The sequence below is a fragment of the Arvicanthis niloticus genome, chromosome 5 (assembly GCF_011762505.2).
Source record: "Arvicanthis niloticus isolate mArvNil1 chromosome 5, mArvNil1.pat.X, whole genome shotgun sequence".
NCBI lineage: Eukaryota > Metazoa > Chordata > Mammalia > Rodentia > Muridae > Arvicanthis > Arvicanthis niloticus.
Window position 1 is genome coordinate 13,889,035 of NC_047662.1, and position 20,568 is coordinate 13,909,602.

The 20,568-nt window shown below is 49.2% G+C and overlaps 1 protein-coding gene, 1 long non-coding RNA gene and 1 other non-coding gene across 5 annotated transcripts in view; 1 reads left to right on the forward strand and 2 right to left on the reverse strand.

The window, feature by feature from the left end:
- The first annotated feature begins 115 nt into the window (after positions 1 to 115).
- LOC143442305 (uncharacterized) lies at positions 116 to 19,620 on the forward strand. Of its 3 annotated transcripts, XR_013110352.1 has the most exons (5): positions 116 to 577; positions 2,499 to 2,673; positions 3,245 to 3,381; positions 4,021 to 5,461; positions 18,974 to 19,620. It is a non-coding gene; the product is annotated as an uncharacterized LOC143442305 (long non-coding RNA). The 3 variants fall into 3 exon arrangements; XR_013110353.1 differs by having other exon boundaries at positions 116 to 2,673; positions 3,245 to 3,385; XR_013110351.1 differs by having other exon boundaries at positions 116 to 2,673.
- LOC117709771 (U6 spliceosomal RNA) lies at positions 4,141 to 4,247 on the reverse strand. Its single transcript, XR_004606989.1, has one exon. It is a non-coding gene; the product is annotated as a U6 spliceosomal RNA (small nuclear RNA).
- The window catches only part of Padi2 (peptidyl arginine deiminase 2), a 41,944-nt gene continuing 32,415 nt past the window's right edge, over positions 11,040 to 20,568 (reverse strand). Inside the window, exons 12-16 of the mRNA XM_034503267.2 lie at positions 19,619 to 19,763; positions 18,650 to 18,743; positions 16,443 to 16,528; positions 14,103 to 14,231; positions 11,040 to 13,746 (exon numbers count right to left, since the gene is read on the reverse strand). Of these exons, the coding sequence (XP_034359158.1) occupies positions 13,513 to 13,746; positions 14,103 to 14,231; positions 16,443 to 16,528; positions 18,650 to 18,743; positions 19,619 to 19,763 (688 nt within the window). The 3' untranslated portion in view covers positions 11,040 to 13,512. The remainder of the gene's footprint in view (positions 13,747 to 14,102; positions 14,232 to 16,442; positions 16,529 to 18,649; positions 18,744 to 19,618; positions 19,764 to 20,568) is intronic.

Below are 20,568 nucleotides of genomic sequence, written 5' to 3' on the forward strand. Positions count from 1 at the left end.
GGCAACTTCCGGTTTGGCGAGCAAACGGACAGGAAGCGCGCATGTGCAGTAGCGGCCAGTAAGGCGCATGCCCGTTGGGCTTCCTAGGTTCCAAAGGTGACCTCTGGAGTCTGAGGGGCGGGAGAGATGGAGGGTAGCGTGGAGGGGCGGGGCAAAGGCCAGGAGGGGCGGAGCTTTCCTATTTTGCTGGTGGCTGTGATTTTAACCCCTCGCTGCTTGCAGTGGTGTCTGTCAATCACCTGTCACTCTTGTTTGATCAGTTTTGTGCTAGGTCTAGAGAACCGGTCAGTCCCTACCTGATTGGGACAGTTGTCGAGTGACTGAGGCGATCACAAAGATGAATGACAAAGGTGTCGCTCATCCACTTATTCATAAATATGTACATAAGTTGCACGCCCGGAATCCCAGCAATTGTCATATGGAGGCAGAAGGAGAATCAGTCTCAGCCTCGGCTACTTGGTGAGGTGGAGGCCATCTGGGATACTTGAGACCCTGTCTCGAAACACACAAAACCAAACCCAAAGCAATCAGGAAGGGCACCTACTGTGTGGCTGGCGCCAGGTTCTGGGATGCTGTGGTAAGTGGGCGAGCTGCTCACCTAATTCCTCTCTCACCGGTAGGAAGATGACAATAGGAAAGACGGTGATACAGCTTAGGCTGTCCACTGCCTCGAACTTCAGATCTTCCTGCAGGTAAAGAACTGCAGAGCTGTTCTGGAATTACAGCTGTGTGCCACCATGCTTGGTAGGGCATGCTGGACAAGCAAGCATGCTACCAACCGATCTGTGTCCACAGATTTTGTCAGTTTCCTTAGTCACCTGAGCTGCTTTTTCTGGCATTTTTAATGGGTTCTCTCAGAGGCCCCCCCCCCATGTGACTACCTTTGACAGGTGTGATCTTGGTACCCCAAGTCACTTGATCTCTTGAGGCACCCAGTGACTTTGCTGGTCCTGTTACCAGAGGAATGATTTTCTTTCTTTCCGCTCACCTTTGGCAGAGGGAGGGCACTGTTTATAGCCTTGGGCTTCCTCTCTCTGACTCACTTAGAAGCCACTGGAGAAATTATGGTGACAGGAGGAGTGGCTAGAAGGAGCCAAGTCCCTGAGAACTCACCCTGAATCTGGCTTCTCTGCCAGGTGGCCTCACTGAAGGGGGTGTGGGGAGGCCTGAACCCCTGGGGGCTACCTCAAGGCCATGCAACCTTTGACAAGTCCCTCCACACTTCTGACTTACAATGTCCTTGCCTGAATCAGTAGGGGTTGTGCCAGCTGATTTAAGATTCTATGACTGGTATGGCTGTCTTGTGCAACAGATGGCAAGGTTGCCTTGGCTTCTTAGGGGGCCTGGCTCAGCACTGGGATAGGTTCTTCTAGTCTACCCAAGGGACCTTCGGGGCCACACAAATCAACCAAGGTTGTAGGGAGACTGTCATTTTCTTTGTAACTCCTCCAGATTGTCAACAGGCAATATTTCTAGAGAACTGGCCTCCTTAGCCAGTTTTAGCCACCATGTCAAAGACAGATGCCACCCCTACATGAATGGCCACCCTTTAACTTTGCCCAGGTCACCTTGGAAAAAGCAGTAGGCAGCCAGCAAAAGTGAGACCTTGATTTATGGAGGGGCTTGTTGGTGCCAATGTGCCCACACACGCTGCAGTCGCGTCATTCCTGGGCTTCATGGGGATTTGGGAAGCTCAATGTTATGGACAGATAATAAATTCCTGGGCGGCTCTACCTCCGCCCTGAGCTTTGGGGTGCCAGAAAGGCACAGATGCCATAGGACTTAAAGGTCTTCATGGTCTCTTCCTGACTTAGGTTGCCAGGGTGTCCTTGCCATAAGACCGCAGGGTTTGGGGTTGGTTGGTTGGTTGGTTGGTTGGTTGCCATCCATGGAGAGAGTGATATATTGCTTTCATCAGACATGCTGCTGGGCGCCCTGTGTTTATACAGCACCTCACCTCATCGCCCGCAAATGTGTTTACATCAACAGTCTCCTCTGGTCCTCCCAACAACCCTGATGGATTGGAATAACTGTCCCCATTTGCAGACAGTCTTTGAGTAGTGGTGAATCTGGGTAACCTAGGGTGGGAATTCTGTTTGAGGGACTCTTTCTCCCCTCCCCCCACCCACTCAGGGCTAGACCTTGAGTCCAGGAGCAAAGACAATACCACGCTGGGCTCCACAGCTCAGGATTGCATTGGAAGCTCTGAGGAGGATTGTTAGCTATAGTTCAGCCTCAGCTCTATGCTGAGAACCTGTCCCACAGTCCTCCACAGAGAAAGGGGGCCAAGAGGTGGTGTTGGCAGCACACTTTTAATCCTAGCACTTGGGAGGCAGAGGCAGGTGGAGCTCAGATTTGAGGCTATCCTGGTCTATAGAGTGAGTTCCAGGACAGCTAGGGCTATACAGAGAAACTTGGTCTTGAAAAACCAAAAAAAGGGGGTGGATTCCAGATCTCTCTGTGTTCTCTCTGTCTCTGTCTCTCTTTTTTTCCCTAAGGTTCTATGGTTCTACTTCCCCTTGGAAGTAGAGCAGGTGTGTCCCACCAGCAGCCTGAGATGTTCACATTTCCACCCCTCTCACCACTGCCACTGTGCGTCGATGTCTGTGCTAGGAAGCTGGCACGATCCCGCCCACTGCCACTCCAGCCTCCAAGCCGAAGTGACCCCTCCAGGTACATCTGTCCACCCCTCTTCTCTGTTCACCTCTGTTTCTCTGTGCAGTTCCATAGCTTGGACCTGGAATGTCCTATCTTTCTTTACCTATTTATCTATTGACAAGGTCTCTCCATGTAGCCCAGGCTGGCCCAGAATTCTTAAGTCTCCCAAGTGCTGGGGTTACAGGTGTGGGCCACCTGCCTGCTCTTTTCTCCTTTACAGCTGTTTGCAAAAATTCAGATCCAACTTTCTCCTTTTGTAGAAAATAACTACATGACCACTCTCAACAAAATCCTCTATTCAGATCATCAGTACAACTTACACTTGGTTTGAAGACATCCTACTTTATGTCTTTATGCCCAGCTGGGGACATTTCAAAGGCCTGGCCTCCTCACTGAATTTATTGTTATCAGCAAATCTGTTTAGAATTCATTCTTTCTGTTTTTTTTTTTTTTTGGGGGGGGGATGGGTTCTGGCTGTATAAGCTGGCCTTAAACTTGTGATCCTCCTGCCTCAGTTAGTTATCGGGAGGTCATATAAACTGTTTTGGATTCTCTTTGGCTTCTGGATTTTTTATGTTGATTGCAGGAAGCTTCCAGGCCAAGGTGAGAATCTGTTTCTTGTTCACCACCACATCCAGAGCCTGCTCAGTGGCCTGCAGCACAGCCAGTGGCTGATAAATTCATCTCCATTGCCAAAGTGCCTGGCTTAGGATGCCCCACACAGTAGGTATACAGTCAAGTGGGTTGGCTGGATGAAGGGATGAGGTGTAAGAAAGGTGAGCTGGTTCCTTGTAGCAATGAGAGGAGAGATTGCTGGTTTTTTACCCCAGGGGACCTGGGTTCAGTTTCCAGCACTTACGTGGTGGCTCACAACCATCTATAACTTCAAGTCTATGTGGTCTGATGCTTTCTTCTGATTCCCCAAGGGCACCAGGCATGCATGCAGTGCACATGCATATATGTAGGTACAGCATTCACACACAGAGAAATAAAGTACATACATCTAAAAAGTTATCTTAAAAAGAGCACCTTAAATAAAATAGGATTTTTTTTCCTTAAAAGAAACAATTTATTTAGAATAAAACAAAAGCAGATCAACTGTGAGCCCATGTTTGAGTGACAGCTACTTTTAAGCGGTGTGAGCCATAAAAAGGGTTTTTCTGTACTTTTCCAGAAATCTCGTGTACACAGCACAAAGCAAAGAGGTCATTTTCCCACTTACAACACCGGCATTGGCATCACAATAGCAGATACACAATGTTAAGCTGCCATTTTAGTAAAATGCACAAAATACTAGATAGATTAGCTTCCTTCCGTCAGAGGCCCATGTAAACTCCACATAAGCCACTTCTCTTCAAACAGGTCCATTAGAGCTTTGAATTCCGTATCTTCATCCGCTGTTCACCAGTTTTGCATGGACAATGATCATGACCAGGTAATCTTCTTCAGATTTGGCCAGTGCCTTGGCGGGGGAACCCAGGAAAAAGTGTGGGACGCTTCATGAATTTGCGCTTCATCCTCGCGCAGGGGCCATGCTAATCTTCTCTGTATTGTTCCAATTTTAGTATATGTGCTGCCGACGCGAGCACAGAATAGGGACGTTTTAGGTAGAGACGCCGCTCTCTACTCCTGGGAGCTGAGCGCGGGCATGTGTGCCTGGCGGGTGAGCTACCAGTGAGCCACAGCCCCAAGCCTGTCCCTCGCTTGACTCCTTTGCATCTTAGTCTCATCAACCCTGGTTCCCTGTACTCAGCATGGAAGGCTTTCTCAGTACATCAGGGCATTGGTGCCTCTTCAGGAAACAGAATAGAAGGAAAGACGGAGCCTGGGTGGTCAGGGATGGAGAAAAGGCAAAGCAAGTCCGTGTGATCAGCTAACCAGCACCCAAACCTCCACTGACTCTGTATGCCACCATGAAGCAGGGTACCCTTGGGTAGGCTGGGCCTGAGTCCCCTCAGCCCTGGAGCTTCCCCTCTGGCTACAGCAGGAGGAGCCCCTTCTGTGGCTAAGTCATCCAAGCAGGGCTGTGGCTTCTGAGTTTGCCAAGAGGCGGACTTCTCCAGGAACACCTCTGCTCTCTTGCTGGGGTATTTTACTGCTAGGGTACACTCGCTCCATATCATATGAGGCTCTAGAGAGACGCTGAGATGAAAGCTGGCCATTCTGTCCAGCTGCTGCTGGTGCCCTGGGGCTACGGCTGCTGATAGCATCCCCACTTGGAGGCTTTCCTGAAGGTTGGGGTGTAAGCAACCCTTTGGCTACATTTATTCCATAATCCTTACAGCAAACCCATCAGGTGGGAATTATGGCTCTTCATTTGTTGTTGAGACCACCGAGGGTCAAGTACTTAACCCAGGTCACACAACTGAATGGGCTGTGGGCACTGTGTCTAAGAAAAGTGCTGGCTGCAGTTACTCGGCTCGACCTCCAGGGGGCACTCCCGGCTCGCAGCGCTGCCCAGCCCTCTCCAACAGCTGTTGCCAACTTGCCCTTGGAAAAGGCTTATCTAAACCCCTTTCTTTCATCCTGAACAAAGCCCACCATATAATTAGACTTCTCCAAATATACTTTCTGAGTGGGAGTGAGGCAACGGGGCTCTCCCGTTTCACGAGCAGTCTCTATGGAATTAACTCCCGGAGCAGAGAGTCACGAGCCACTCCTGCTCCAGCTGGACCGCGGCTCACACAGCTTAGGTCAGCTCAGCTGCTGGGACTTAGCAAGTGACCCAGAGCCTCCTGGGGGACTGTGACCCACCCAGCGTCTCCGGCATACTCTCAGATTAGCAGTTCATGTGATCTTCCAGGTAAGCACGGACGCTCATTCAGATTGCGGACGCTGCATCAGTGTAAACAGGGACAATGGTAGTCATTCGGTTCGTGGTGGCTCGAAGTCAGAAGCAAAACACATCAGTGAGGTGCAGAACGTCGGAGGCAGGGCTGCCTTTGTGCTGTGGGGTTAAGAGTGTAGGTTTGGGAGTGCAAGCTCTTCTGTCAACCATGGGCGTTGTGACCTTGAGTAAGTTACTAAACCTCTCTGTGCATTAGTCAAAAGAACGGAGATAATCAGAGTGCCAGAGTGGGAAACTCAGCTGAGGGGAGGGAAGGAGAGCCACATGTCCTTAGGAGAGACGGATTATGCTAACCGGTAGGAAGATGAATGAAAATAAATCTGCCACAGAATTCAGCCAGTTTTAACAATCATTAAGAAGTACTGTGGTGGCGCACACCTTTAATCCCAGCACTTGGGAGGCAGAGGCAGGTGGATCTGAGTTTGAGGCCAGCCTGGTCTGCAGAGTGAGTTTCAGTACAGCCAGGGCTACACAGAGAAACCCTGGACAGAGAAACCCTGTCTCTCACCCCACCCCACCTTCAAAAAGATGGTACATATGGCAGGCTGGGGTATGGTAATGTATCTGCTGTGCAGTTCAGATCCCCAACAGCCAGGCCTGGCTGTGCTCACTCTCCTGTGACCCCAGCACTGGGGGTGTGGGGGTGTGGCAGGGAGAGGGACACGGACCTGAGACCTTGAGGATTTGCTGGGCAGCCAGTCTGCAGCAGCTGTCACAGACCAGCCGGACGGTATGTTTAGGGATCCAAGGAGGGGACGTGGCTCAGCACCGAGGTAAAGTAGCAAACATTCGTACACACCTGGTGGATGAAGCAAGTGCCAAAGAGATACAAACATTTTCCACACACACACACACACACACACACACACACACACACACACGGCAGATGGGAAAAAGTTTACACATACATACATACAAACACATACATGTTTGGTAGACAGAGCAAAGCTCCAACTACTTTATTTTTTTTCCCTCAGCTTGTATATCCCAGCAAAATCTTTCAAGCAGTACACCGTGATTACATTCTATTTTTCTTTAAGTGAACGATTACACTGAGTATATGTTAAAAAAAAAAAGTCCCCAATACCAATCAAATAGTTTATGTGTTATGGGTTAAAAAAAAAAAGTTATTCCCAAGAACCATTTGCACTTGTAACTAAGGGATGTGTGTGCTAGACTAACAAAGTGTAAGCGAGCAAGTAACTTCCTCAGGCTGCTTCTCTTCCGGGCAGGCTGCAATGTGTAGTTACAAAGAAAGATTCGATTATTTTTATTATTTATCTTAAAGAGTAATCTCATAAAAATATTTTTTAAAAATCACAAATTTAAACTTTTATGTTAAAAAAAAAAACCTGACCAGACGTTTCTACTTTAAATCATCAGGGGGCACATCTAGTCCTTAACAATTTTTTATTAAATTGTATCAGGAAGTCCAGAGCAAAAATGGGTACAAGAGGTTAATCATCACTTTGATCACCAGCCCAGGCTTCAGCAAGAGTGCCACGTCAGTTAGTTCTGGTCGGGCTGCCACTCTTCTTGTTCACTGACCTCAAAAACATCCCTTGCTCAATTATCAAAAGTTTTTTTTTTTTTTTCTAAATTTTAAATTGTTCCCCAAGAGTTTCTACATCAAAGCCACTAAAAAAAAGCAAAACAAAACAAACCATCTTAACATAACTTTACTAACAATCTGTATCTCCAAACTCTTCCTGAGGACGGTGGCTCATTACTAAGAATGTACGTCTCTAAGTTCTTTCCAAGGGTGGTGGTTGAATCATTATTCTGCTCTGGCAGCAATGTTTAAAAAAGATCAGTCACCATTATTGTGTCAACGACACTGCCCAGTGAGGGACCAGAAACCCCCTTAGAGTTTTCATATGACTCACAGGTTAGGAGGGGCTCCACAGAACCACAAACCTGGGGTTGGGAAAGTGGCAGGCAGGCAGGCATGAAGTCTGGGGTTCAGTTCTCAGCGTTGCCTAAACTGGGCAGGTGGTCCACACCTGTGATTTCAGTTCTTGGAAGGTGGAGGCAGAAGGATCAGAAGTTCAATATCGTTTTTTGGTCACTTAGGGAACTAGAGGCTGTCCTGGACTAGAGAGTCTATCTCAGAAGTAGAAAGAAAGAAGGAAGGGGAGAGAGAGAGAGAGAGAGAGAGAGAGAGAGAGAGAGAGAGAGAGAGAGAAAGCTAGCTGAGCAGTGGTGGCGCACACCTTTGATCTCAGCACTCCAGAGGCAGAGGCAGGAAGATCTCTTACTTCAAGGCTTGCCTGGTCTACTCAGTGAGCCCAGGATAGCCAGGACTACACAGAAAAAAATCTTGTCTTGGAAAAAAAGAAAAAGAAAAGGAAATCGGAGGAAAGGGATGTCACTTGGTGGTGGAACACTTAACTAGAATGTGTGAAACCTTTGGTTCAATCCTCAACATCCAAACAGAAATGAAGAAAATAAAAGAATATTTCTCACTCAGAACGTCTCCCACTCTGGGGAGTTTTTTTTCTCACTTTTCCTTAATAAATCTGTGTTTTGTCTGTGAAGAAATAAATAGTATATAAATAAATAAAAATACAGAAAGTAAGTGACGAACCAGCCTGCCTCCATCTTAGGCTTAAAAGCCATTGTGTAGTAAAGACACACTAGGCTCACTCCTGTTTATGACAAAACCTCTGTTTCGCCTGTAACTTTAACTACAGATAGTGCTGGACAGCCTGTTCCAGGAAAGAACAACTGTATCTTTGTTTCAGAAGTTGTAACAGACATCTTGCAACCTCACCTTTGTTTTAAGAGGTTATTATGACTACCTACAATGACCACCTTGCTATCTCACCTTTGCTTCAAAAAATTGTTATGATCAACTGTCCTACTTCTGTAAATCCCCCTATTCCCCCCATTTGGAAACCCCCTACTCCTGAGCTATAAAAGCCTTCATATCTGAGGCTGACCTCTTGAACCCCACTTATTGGGAGGCATCCTGTTTACAGGAATAAAAACGCTTGCTTTAATAAATTGTTGTTTCAGTTACTTTGGCCATGATGATGTGGGTTGGTGGTTGGCCTTTCTCCTTGAATCTTTGGGGTTAACATTAGGAAAGGAAGAGACAGGCTGACCTTTCCTCTCCTCTTGGCATCTGAATAGGCGCTTCACTCTTTCACCCAGATGTATTTTGTGAATGCTGATCAAATACCTGAAATGGCCATACACAAGAGACAGAAAGGCAAAGGCTTCCTTCCGGAGCATAGCCTGGGGAAGTGGTCTTAGCAAGTGGACCCCTTGGGTCATGAGCATGTCTGTAATAAAGATGGCTGAAGAGATGGCTCAGCAGTTAAGAGCAATGGCTGCTCTTCCAGAGGAGCTGGGTTAGATTCCCAGCACCCACACGGTGGCTCACAACTGTCTGGAACTCCAGTTTTAGGGGATCCAATGCCCTTGTCTTGTTTCTGCAGGCTTTGCATGCATGTGGTGCAGAGACATACAAAGCACCTATGGGTTTGGGTTAATGTTGAAGAAGAAAGAGGAAGAAGAGGAGGAGGAGGAAGAGAAAGAAGAGGAGGAGGAAGAGAAAGAGGAGGAAGAGGAGGAGGAGGAAGAGAAAGAAGAAGAGGAGGAAGAGAAAGAGGAGGAAGAGGAGGAAGAGGAAGAGAAAGAAGAGGAGGAGGAAGAGAAAGAGGAGGAAGAGGAGGAGGAGGAGAAAGAAGAGGAGGAGGAAGAGAAAGAGGAGGAAGAGGAGGAGGGGGAGGAAAAGGAGGAAGAGGAGGAAGAGGAGGAGATGACTGAGAATAAGGACTTCCTCTTCCCTGAGAGACAACCTTTAACATTAAAAGACAGAATCAAGTTATATCCTTGATCTACAAGGAGAAAGGGGGCAGAGATAAGGGGTCCTGTGTTTTTCTACTCACAAGATGGGGGGGGTCATCCTGACAGTGGGCATTGGTGACATAGCAAAATCCACCCCCCTCCCAATGGTGATGGCCATAGCTTAGGCAAGAAGACTTTCTGGAAGGAAAAGGGCTGATGTTCACTGTGCATTTCTACTTTCTGAGTTACAGAAATCAACTTTGATGAACTATGGCACTCAGATGACTGGTTTTTGTTGCTTTTTGGCGTTTGAGACAGGGTTTCTCTGTGTAACCCTGGATGTCTTGGAACTCATTCTGTAGACCAGGCTAGCCTTAAACTCACAGAGACTCTTCTGCCTCTGTCTCCTGAGTACTGGAATTAAAGACATGTGCCACCAACTCCTGGCATCTCTAGGAATTTAATAACAGTGTCCCTTTCCATAGTTGGGGCTAAACCTGGCAGAGAAGAATCTAGAACTATACCAATCAATATGTGGACACTAGTAGCTAATGAGCACTTAGGTCTTATGATTTTGTTCATTGATGCATTTATTTATTTATTTATTTATGACACAGAGCCCCCCTGTTTAGCCTTGGTTGGTCTGGAACTAACTTGCTGCATAAACCTTGAATTTACAAGATTCACCTGTCTCTGCCTCCTGAGTGCTGCAATTAAAGGCATGAGTAAAGGCATGTGCCATCATGCCTGGCTAGGAGGCATGTTCTTTTTGCATGTAGACTCATGGGCCACGACAGGCATGTGGAGGTCAGAGGACAATTTTGTACAGTCAGTTCTTTCCTCCTGTCTTAACGGTAGTCTGGGAGACAACAGTCAGGCTGGGACTCACAGTAAACCCGTTTACCCGGTGAGCTACCTCATGGGTTTAAGTTTGCCCCCTTTAAACACAAATTTATGATATGATTTATTTACTTGTATGTACTTGAGTGTGCATGCGTGCAGGTGCCCACAGAGGACAAAGGTGGTAGTTAACCACCTTATGTGGGTGCTGGGACCTGAACCTGGTCTGTCTGGAAGAGTAGCGAGCGCGGTTAACCATTGAGCAGTCATTTCTAGCCCCACTCCCTAACTCTGTTGTTCTTAACGCAGCAGACACAACCGTCTTTAGATGCTACCATAGACTACCTGTACCCATCAAGTACCAAAGGGACCAGAGTCGGTGCCCCGCTGGTCAGGAGCAGAGGGACCTGAGCTCCATGGGGATCAACTCCCGGGGGGCCATCAGCTCTGCAGAGCTCACAGGGGACACTGGGATGAACTGGCCCCAAAATTATACCCCTTGCGTGTGTCTTCACTCTCAATGCTCTATTCTCCACAATTCCCGGACCTGTTCCTCTTGGAGACACTGGGCTGACAACTCACTGGCTCCCAAGTGCTTAGCTCATTGTGTGCATCCGGGGAAACTCACCTTTAAAGCATGACAGATTACCTTGCTGTGGATATTGGTCATGACCTTGGGTAGAGGCCATGTGACAGACAGTCCTGAGTGTGTGTGTGTGTGTGTGTGTGCGCGCGTGCGCGCGGGAGATGGGGAGGGTGCCAGGTCCTTGAGATGAGTTTGACGAGGACCTTATGTTCAGAACAGTAGGAGCTTCATGACCATGGGGCCACATGTGATCCACATGACTTGTGACCATGTCTCGGAAGCCGCCAAGAATGCCACCCAGAGCCACATAACTTCCCGTGGACGGCTTATTTTATTGCTCTTTATTTTGGCTAATCCCCAAACACTTCTCAGTCTCCATCTTGGCTCCTTCTCCAGGAAGTTGATACTGCCTGGTTCCTGGTTCCCGCCATCTTCCTGCGGTCCCCACCGCCCTTCACAGAGCATTTCAAAATTAACATTGAAACAGGAACTGGTGTAGCCCAGAAGCATCTGGGCCTAAGTTAAACACACACACACACACACACACACACACACACACACACACACAGTGGGGGTAGGGAAGAGCAAGGAGCCCACGGGGTGGGGCACCCACACTTAGGGAGTCACACTGGGTGAGTAACTGAGATGGGACAGGCAGTGTCTGAGTCCTGGAGTTCCAGAAATTTCTGAAACAACCAACAGGGAGAATTGTAGCACAACCTGCAAAGCCAAGCGGCCTCCATGTGGGAGGTGTTCACTTACTTCCTAACGAGATAAAAATAAAAGCAGTAAGGTCACTTTAAACGAACACCACACATGTGAAAACCCCACATCTCCAGATCAGCTCCCTCAGAGAGGTCCCTGTGTTCTCTACTCTGGAGCCGGAGACTGGATTTGGAGCTTTGCCCTCAAGGGCAGAAACTACTATCCCCAGAGACAGAGGATGACATGACAGCTTTGGAGGCTCCGGGACCTGACCTGTCATGGTGCTGTAGGCCCAGCTGGATGAAAAAGAGGACACACCCCTAGTTCTTGAAGGGAGTGACTGTTGTCTTGAATACTTATTGAATATACTGGGTAGTGTTTCCAAAGAGCCTACCACAGCCAGGACAAAGGACAGACATGTAGATGTCGGTTTTGTCTGTTGGGGACAAGCGAGTCTCTGGCTAGCTTATGTTGTCAGAGTCCAGGTCTCTGCCCTCTGCTCAGTGGCATACGACCCACTGACTGCATAGCTGAGGGAATAATCCAAGGTAACAGTCTTGTTCCCCTAAGAATGTAGGTCTGTAACCCTTTCTTTGGTTATAAAACGGGACCGTTTAACCCTTCAAAGTAGAATTAATATTTCCTATCTTCTTGGCCTTAAAGGACCTTCTTTATTTTAATTTTTTAAAAATTTTTTAAATATCATTTATTTTACTTTACTTGTATGTGTGCTCGAGTGTGTGTACGTGAACCATCTGTGTGCAGAAGCCCGTGGAGGTCAGAAGAGAGCGTTGGACCCCCTGAAACTAGAGTTATAGGTAGTTGTGAGCCACCACTTGGGTGCTGAGAACTGAACCCCGGAACTCTGCAAGAACAGCAAGTGCTCTTAACCACTGGGCCATCCCTCACAGACCCTAAAAAATGTATTTATGTGTATAGGTTTGTGGACACATGTGCAGTGCCCTCAGGGCCCAGAAAAGGGTTTTGGACCCAGACAGATGTGAGTGTTGGTAACTGAACTTGGATCCTGTTTAAGAGCAGGAAGCATTTTTAATTGCTGAGCCATCTCTACAGATCTAGGGGGCCTTTCTATTGAAGCAGAGGGGATAAATTTGCCTGTATCTGGATGGAAGGCCTTTGTCAGGTGCTGGGAAATTGCAGCTCTGGAGTAGTAGCTAGCTGGGAAGTGATCACTGAGGCTGGAGCCCGGCCAGCATCCTTGAACATTGGGGCCAGCATCAAGGGGAGAGATAGGCTGTTTCTTACTCTCAGGAGGCCTGAATCTGCCTGGTGGCAAAGAAACTGTGTAGCTGCTGGAGGGGCAATGTCCAGAATAGGGGCAGTGTCCAAAATAGAACAATGGAGAAAGGGGCCTGTGGACTGGCCAGAGAAGTGAGGACCAGGTGAGAGAACAGAAATAGCGTTGACGGGCAGGAGCACCTTCATATACTGAATTTTGGACCGTGGATGCTAGTTTGAGACCTGTCCCTCCCTCCAAATTTGGGCAGGATGCATCCACAGAGAGTGAAGAACTTGACTCTACTAAGACCTATTTCCGGAAGATTCTAAGCTGACTGATTGGACCCTCAGGGAGTGGGGACTCAGTGTGTACTGGAAGCTGTAAGGAATGAATGGGTGCAGGAAGCCACCAGGAGGCCCTGGGGGAGGAGAGTTTGAAGTGATGATACCATCCAAGGTTCACCAGGACTCTGGCCCTGGTCCTTGTGGTCTACCTTGAATGTCAGATGGGTGACCTCAGAGCCTCCCTTCTCTCTCCCTTCATTCTGATTTGGCGTAGAGGCTGAGAATTCTGGGGGGGCAGTCTGCCTACATGATATGTTGAAGTCTGATTTTCCCTGCCAGAGCTCTGCACACTAACCACACGTCCCGCTAGTTTCAGGTGGGGGGGATGGTGGGGCTTACTTGGGGTGGCTTCAGTGGACACTGAGGTCCTTCTCCAGGGGACAGCAAGGCACATATATCCCCCAAGCCCACCCTCTTCTTGTAGGGGAAGGTCTTGGGAGGGCACGGAAGGACCAAGAGACCGCAGGGGAGGAGGAAAGGTCAGGGCCCCTGGCAGTCAGGGCACCATGTGCCACCACTTGAAGGCGAAGGGCTTCCTGCGGACATTGGTGCCACAATGAACCTCTCCCAGGAACTTGTGGTAGGCGGAGATGTCATCGATGAAAGTGCAGGCAAGACCCAGGGGCTCCAGCAGGCCTCGAACATGTGTCTCCAGGCAGCACTCCTCCTCCACCTGGGGCCCGAAGGGCTTGGGGATACCCAGGTCTTTGTCTAGCACGATCATGTTCACCTGGGAGGGGAAGGAGTGTTCAGGGAGCAGCCACTGTTTGCCTGTGGGTGTCAAGGCCCTCGGGTTACAGTCCTATGTAGGAAGTGTTATTGGGGTCCTCCTTTAGAGGTGGGGAAACTGAGGCACAGATTTTGAGCTAAGCCTGGTTTGTGCCGTGTTATTTTTTGCAAAGCACTCTCCTATCTGTAATGGGCAGGGGACACCCAGTAAGAAAGCAAGGTTAAGCATGTCACCCGTAGCAGGCAACGGAGGAGCTCAGAGAGGGTAAGTGCCAGAGGTGAGGTGGCACAGCAACTTAGCTGGGCCCTTCTGGGGCTGGCTGTACCCTGCCAGGGGTGGAGGCTGGAGTGTCTCACCATGTTAGGGAAGAAAGCCCTGGCCTGGCGGTCTTCATCCATCTTGAAGAGAGCAGGCAGGTCAATGATGTCCTTCTCAGTCAGCGCTAACTCCTTCTTAAGGATGTCACGGTTCCAGTCCAGACAGCGCTGGGGGAGGGGGAAAGGGGAAGCATTGAGGTCAGGGGTCACCTGCTTAGCTGGTATCCCTGTCACCACTCCAGCATCTCTCCACCAGGGGTAAGGGAAAAATAATCTCTCTCTCTCTCTCTCTCTCTCTCTCTTTTTTTTTTTTTTTTTTTTTTTTGAGACAGGGTCTCTCTTTGTAGCCTTGGCTGTCCTGAAACTCTCCACATAGACCAGGCTGGCCTTGAACTTACAGAGATCCACAGGTGCTAGGCCTAAAGGCGTGCCCCACTATGCCTGGTTTAATGGTCCATTTTTCAAAAATGACTTGAGGCATAGCTACAAATGAACAGAAAAAACGCTAGACTCCTGCTAATGCTTGCGAGTCTAGCTACACCCCAAGGTCTGTTAGCCTAGTCACCCTGTCCCAACTTAAACTTTACAGTAGAAAATTGCTCGCCGCTGGGCTTGCCTACATCCAGCAGCTGTGTCAGCCACGTTCCTGACAACTGTAAAAACAAAGCATAAACCAGAGGCTGAACTCAGCGCAGTCCTCTCTGAAAGCCAGACAAACTTAAGTGGCAGAGACCCAGTGACCCCAGAGGATTGTTTCCTCCTGCTTACTCAGCTAATGAGGAAAGCCGGGAGGGGCGGGCCTTAGTGCTTAAACTCTCCTCAGCTGTCAATCACTGCACCCCCTAGCTGGGCTTTGCAAAGCTGTAAGATAAACTGCCTGGCTTGTGATACCCCTGCTTCTCTAGAGCTCTTACTACAGTGTGTGTGTGTGTGTGTGTCTGTGTGTGTGTGTGTGTGTGTGTGTGTGTGTGTGTGTGTGTGTGTGTGTGTGTTACAGTGACTCATGACTGAGCAAACTGGTACTGGGAAACTCCCTGAGCACAGTCATCAGTTCAGGTTGACCCCAAGGCAGAGTGAGATGCAGAGTCCTGTTCAAATGCCATCTAAAAGTTCTGTTTTTGAGGATGCTGTGCAGGAATTTATGGGTATTTATGTGAAGCTTTGAACCTCCGCAGCCATGAGGGTACCTGTGCATACCGACCAATAGAGCGAGCACAGAGGGCACCCTGATCAGCCTGTGCCTGAAGTCCACACAACCACAGGTCTTTGAACAAACTCCACCCAACCCCGACCAAGGCCCTGTGTTGAGACTCCTGCCCCCTTTCCTCACTTCCATTGTCTGACTCAGTTGCCCACTGTGACCCACATCCTGATAGCAAGGTCAGGGCAGGTTCTAAACATAAAGTCTGCCCTGTCTGGATAAACAACTCTGTGAGAGAGAAACTCCGGGTTTGCACCTAACCTGAGTTAATAACTTAACTTCCCTCTCCCCCAACCTCCTATATAAACCTTAAGTACCCCCTCCCCCTCCCACAGACACCCCTTTTCTGCTGTGTCTGCCCCTCACTGTTTTAAGTAAACAGTCCAGTCTGTTGAGGCCAGCCTCCGTTTTATTTTCTGCCTCTTGACTCTTCAAACTGACTTAGAAATCTAAACACACTGCATTCTCATGAGTGAAGTGGACCATTTGCTTTAAATCTCTGCTTGGTGTCTCCCCCGCCCTCCTTTTCTTTCTTTTTTTTCTTTCTTTCTTTCTTCCTTTCTTTCTTTCTTTCTTTCTTTCTTTCTTTCTTTCTTTCTTTCCTTTATTCCTTTATTCCTTTATTTATTTAGAGACAGGGTTTCTCTGTGTAGCTCTGGCTGTCCTGGAACTGTAGACCAGGCTGGCCTTGAACTCAGATCCACCTGCCTCTGGCATAACCTAGGTCTATCATAAAATGGAATCCAAGGCTTGTTTTCTGTCAAGGCAAGAAGAGCTCTAGCAATTGAGCTACTTCTCCTGGGCACTGGGTTTAGTGTCTGGTGCACCTTTTAAGACTCAATGAGAATGTCAGCTCCAGTGAGGGACGGATTCAGGCCACCACTGTCTGGGCAGCAAGTCTGAAGTTTCGGTGCTCTGAGCACTTGTCTGAGAACTTTGGGCCTACGGTACAACTGCTTTCTCCTGCTGGGCTCGCAGCTCCTTAAGCCCTGCTGTCCCTCTTGGCACAGAAACACAGCAAGCAGATCCAGCAGGTGCTTGCTGAAGCCTCTCTGGGCTAGAAGCCCCAAGCCCCTGACCTTTTCCAATATGAACCAGCCTCTGACAAGACGGCACACAATTTGCAGTCCCTTCCTGCCCTCCAGCGTCACCCCCCCCACACACACACACTCCTGTACCTGAAAGTACTGGTTTTCCTGCGTGAGGCTCTCATTGGACAGGATCTTGTTGATGGTGATGCGTTTGCTGCTCATGCCCCCCAGGCCTGTGGGGGTCAGAGGATGACAGTAAACCTCAGGTGCCTGCCTGGGTGTCCCATCTGAGCTACTTGCTGGCAGTGGGGGATGGGGTGGGAGGGAGGGGGAGGGGAGGGGAAGGGGTGATCTCCTTCTACCCAGGGAGGCATGTACATTCCTTTTTTCAGATCCACCAAGTTTCCTAAGCCAGGAAGGGGGTGTAGGCACCTTGCGCTCTCTGGCAGGAGGAGAAGACCCCTGAGTGCCCTATTTGAACCCTGGTCAGTTAGCAGCTGACCAGGGTTCAAACGCCCCTCCTGTGGTTCTCAGTGTCTGCCCTGGAGAGAGTCTAGGTGCCTTTGACTCCAGCTCCATAGCCTGGAGGCTTTAGGCATGATTAGTGACATCTCGGTGCCTGCAGTCTGTTCTTTGGTCAGAAGCCAGGACCTTGTATACACTAGATAAGCAATCTTTTAAATGCTTAATGTGGATTAATTTAGCCACCCTCCCCAGGTTCTTATGAGGTAGCTGCTACTGTTAAAGGCCAAGAAGCTGAGTCCCAGAGGGTCCATGATTCTCGAAAGCTTCCCCACACAGCAAATGGCCACACAGGCAGCTGGACCACAAGGCTGTGAGCCTTGTACATTTGATTAACACTTTTTTCCTTTTAATTTTTTTTTTTTTTTAAATAGTGTCTCTCTGTAGTATGGGTTGGCCTGTAACCCATAACCTCCTGCCTCGCCTCCTGAGTGCTAAGACCGTTAATATTTTATTTTTGCTTGACCTAGGAATAGCCTGTCAGCTCTTTGGCCTAGACTTGTAATGTCACGGCACCAAAGAGACCAGGGCTGTGGGACCCTGCCCCTGCACTGCACCACACCTCAGTCCTCCCTGTGATCCTATGGCATTAATATGTCTAACCATGGGTTGTGTGGGCAGCACTTGAGGCAAGCTTAAGATAGGAAGCTTCTAGAAAGTCAAGCCTCACACCTGCCGACCCAGAAAAAAACTTGCCATCAGGAGGCTAAAACAGAAGGCTAGCAGTGTTTATCGGTCTTTCTATGATGTTTTAGTTTTGTTTATCAAGACAGGGTTCCTTTGTGTAACAGCCCTGGCTGTCCTGGAACTCACTCTGTAGACCAGACTGGCCTTAAACTCAGAGATCCACCTGCCTCTGTCTCCAGAGTGCTGGGGTTAAATGCGTGTGCCACCACTACCTGGCTACGATGGTAGTCTTAAGTAGATCTGTCCTGGACACGGGCAACACCCCAGTCCCACTCCTTGGACACAGGACAACAGCATAAGCATTAACCAGTGACTATGTTAGGATACTAAGCTGAGATGGGGCAGAAAGTAATTTAAGAAAAAAAAAAAGCCTAATGGGACAGAGAAGGTAGTGATTATTAGCAACAATGTAATATATTGGACGATAAAACACAATGACCGATACATTGTGTCTATTTTACCCCCGCAAGCTTGCAGGCGCGCTGTGGAGTTCTCGCCATGCTGCCTGGCAGGGTTCCCCCAGCTGATTCTCTTTCTCATGATTAATTCAGGTGCAAAACTCATCCCTGGCTCTGCCCCACTTATGAGGGAGACAGAGTCTCACTCCAGACCCTGCAGGCATGATGTCACTGAAACCACTTCCCTTCCTGGGCCACCAGTTTTTCTCCCCTCTTTACTATTCTGGGGGCAGAAGGGGATGTGGCTTGGCGGAAGAGTGCATGACCATCTGAGGAGGTCTTGGCTTCTGTCCCACTGTTTTGAAAACAGAAACTCCTGGTACAGATGCCATGCCAGTCTGGATCCTTTGGTCCCCCCTAGGTCCGGTGCCCTGTCAAATATAAGTTCCGAAGACATACTTTGCCCTTCTCCTTTTTGAGACAGGGTCACATGACCTTGGAGTTAGGCCCCTTCAGCCCCCCCCATCAGAGAGTGATAGGATTGTGGGCATGCAGGACCTCACCTGGGTTATGCAGTGTTGGGAATCGAACCCAGGATTTCGTTCGTGCTAGGCACGCACTCCATCAACCCCACATCCCCAGCCCTGAGTGATCTCTGGTTTGGGTTTGGTGGTGCAGCTAGATGCCCAGAGACAAGGTCCCCTTGAACTCTGTGGGGCTTCCTGCCAAGAGCTTGTGATCACTCACCCTTGAACATAATGGCCTCCCCGTGGCCTTCCTTCTGCTTTTCTCTGAAGAGCTGGTAGCAGGCAGAGGTACTGGCCATGAGCAGCCGAAATTCCTGCAAGAAATGCCCCAGTGGGTGGCACATTGTCGGGGTGTATGTGTGTGGGGGAGGGGAAGAAGCCCGAACGAACGGCAGAGGGACTAGAGCCATGGCTGCCCAGCGGTTCATGCCTTCCATGCTGAGCGCCACTGGCTTCCTAGGAAGGTCTGTCTGTCTTAGGGACTGACTGACTGTGTCTCTCTCTTTTTTTCTTTTTTCTTTTTTCTTTTTTGTTTATATCCCAGGCAACATCATCAGGTCAAAGTACAGGCCTAAAAGTGGCCTGGGCTGGTGGCAGGGACGGGCTTCCCCAAAGGGACAGGCAGTTTGCAGCGAACCTGAGGATGCAGAGGCAGCCAGTCCTTTCATTTCAAAAAGGACGTTCTGCCCCAGAGCCTTCAGCCCAACCCCATTTCCTGGACGGTTGTGACCACTCAGCCATTATCTGGGTGTGACGGAGCACATGAATCGCTAGTCCAACCTGAGGAGGGCTGTAAGAGTCGAAGAGGAAGACTTGACTTGAGAAAAAAAAAAAAAAAAGGATAGGAGAATAATTTTTATACGGAGGCCGGCATGGTTGGCAATGTCCTTGCTGCACAAGTGTGAAGACCTGATTTTATTGGGGAGAAAAAAAAAAAAAAAAAAAAAAAAAAAAGCCAGGCACTGTAGTGTAATCTCAGCAGCGGAATGGAGAGTGCAGAGGTTTGGGGGTTTGAATAAGAATGTCCCCCACAGGCAACGCAAAATAACATACTTTTCATACTGCTTACATGTGGAACTATTTATCTCTTGGATTTGTGGGTTTAATACTGCCTGCTGCCGGGCAGTGGTGGCGCATGCCTTTAATTCTTGGCCACGAAATCCACTCTAGTCTTGGGAGATCAGCTCACCTTTTTGCCTGGGATGGGAACAAAGGTCATAAACTCATCGACGTGGCCTACAGTCAGCCAGTCGGAGTAGAGTTCCACGGGCGCCTGCACCTGCTGGGCCTGCAGGAAGTCACGCACCACCTTGGTCATCCTCCTGCCTCCAGACCTAGGGCAGAGTTGGAGAAGAGGAGCCTTGGAGCAGGTTATCCTTGTGCCCCCAGCATCTGGAACCCGGGCCAGATCTGGGTGGTGCCAGCAAGGGCACAGCAGGGAACCTGAGCTGCAGACCTGAGACCCAGGTGCAGGCGGAAGGCATGGGAGCCCCGGGCCAGAAGAAGGTACGGCCACCGTCTCACCAACGTGGACGACTTCGAGCTCAGCCTTTGGCCCAGGAATTGGCTGCCAAGCAGCTGTAGCCAGCTTCCATGCTGAGCATGGGACTGACATGTTTGAGACTTCCATCATCTTGGAGGCAGGGCAAGGGCTTGGCACTCCACTGAGGCACAGAAAGTAGCGCCCAAGTGCATGTGTCCACTGAGTTGGGGGAGGGTAGACTAATGGGCATTGCCCATGTACCACAGATAAAAGAGCATTCCATGTGAGTCAGAGGGACTTGATTCTTAAATCTTGGGTGACTTCAGGTTCCAGGCAACTCTTGTACAGTGAATACCCAGAGTGTTCACGCTCTCCCAGCAATGTCTGGACTAAAGTAGACTCTGCTTTTTCGTTGGCTGGACTGAGAGTACAGTTATTGTGGGCAGCCAAAGGAGCCAGGGACACACGTCTGTGAGACAGGACCATGCCTTGTCTCTTCTTCTTCACTCAGAGGCACCCCTCCTCCTCTGCCCCCTCTACCTTTGCTAGAGTCCCACACCTCTTCCCCACCTGACTTACATCTCCCCACACACCCTCCCTTTCGTGGAGGAGGGTTGGTGGGTTATACAGATTGGGTATACAGATTTTACTTTATA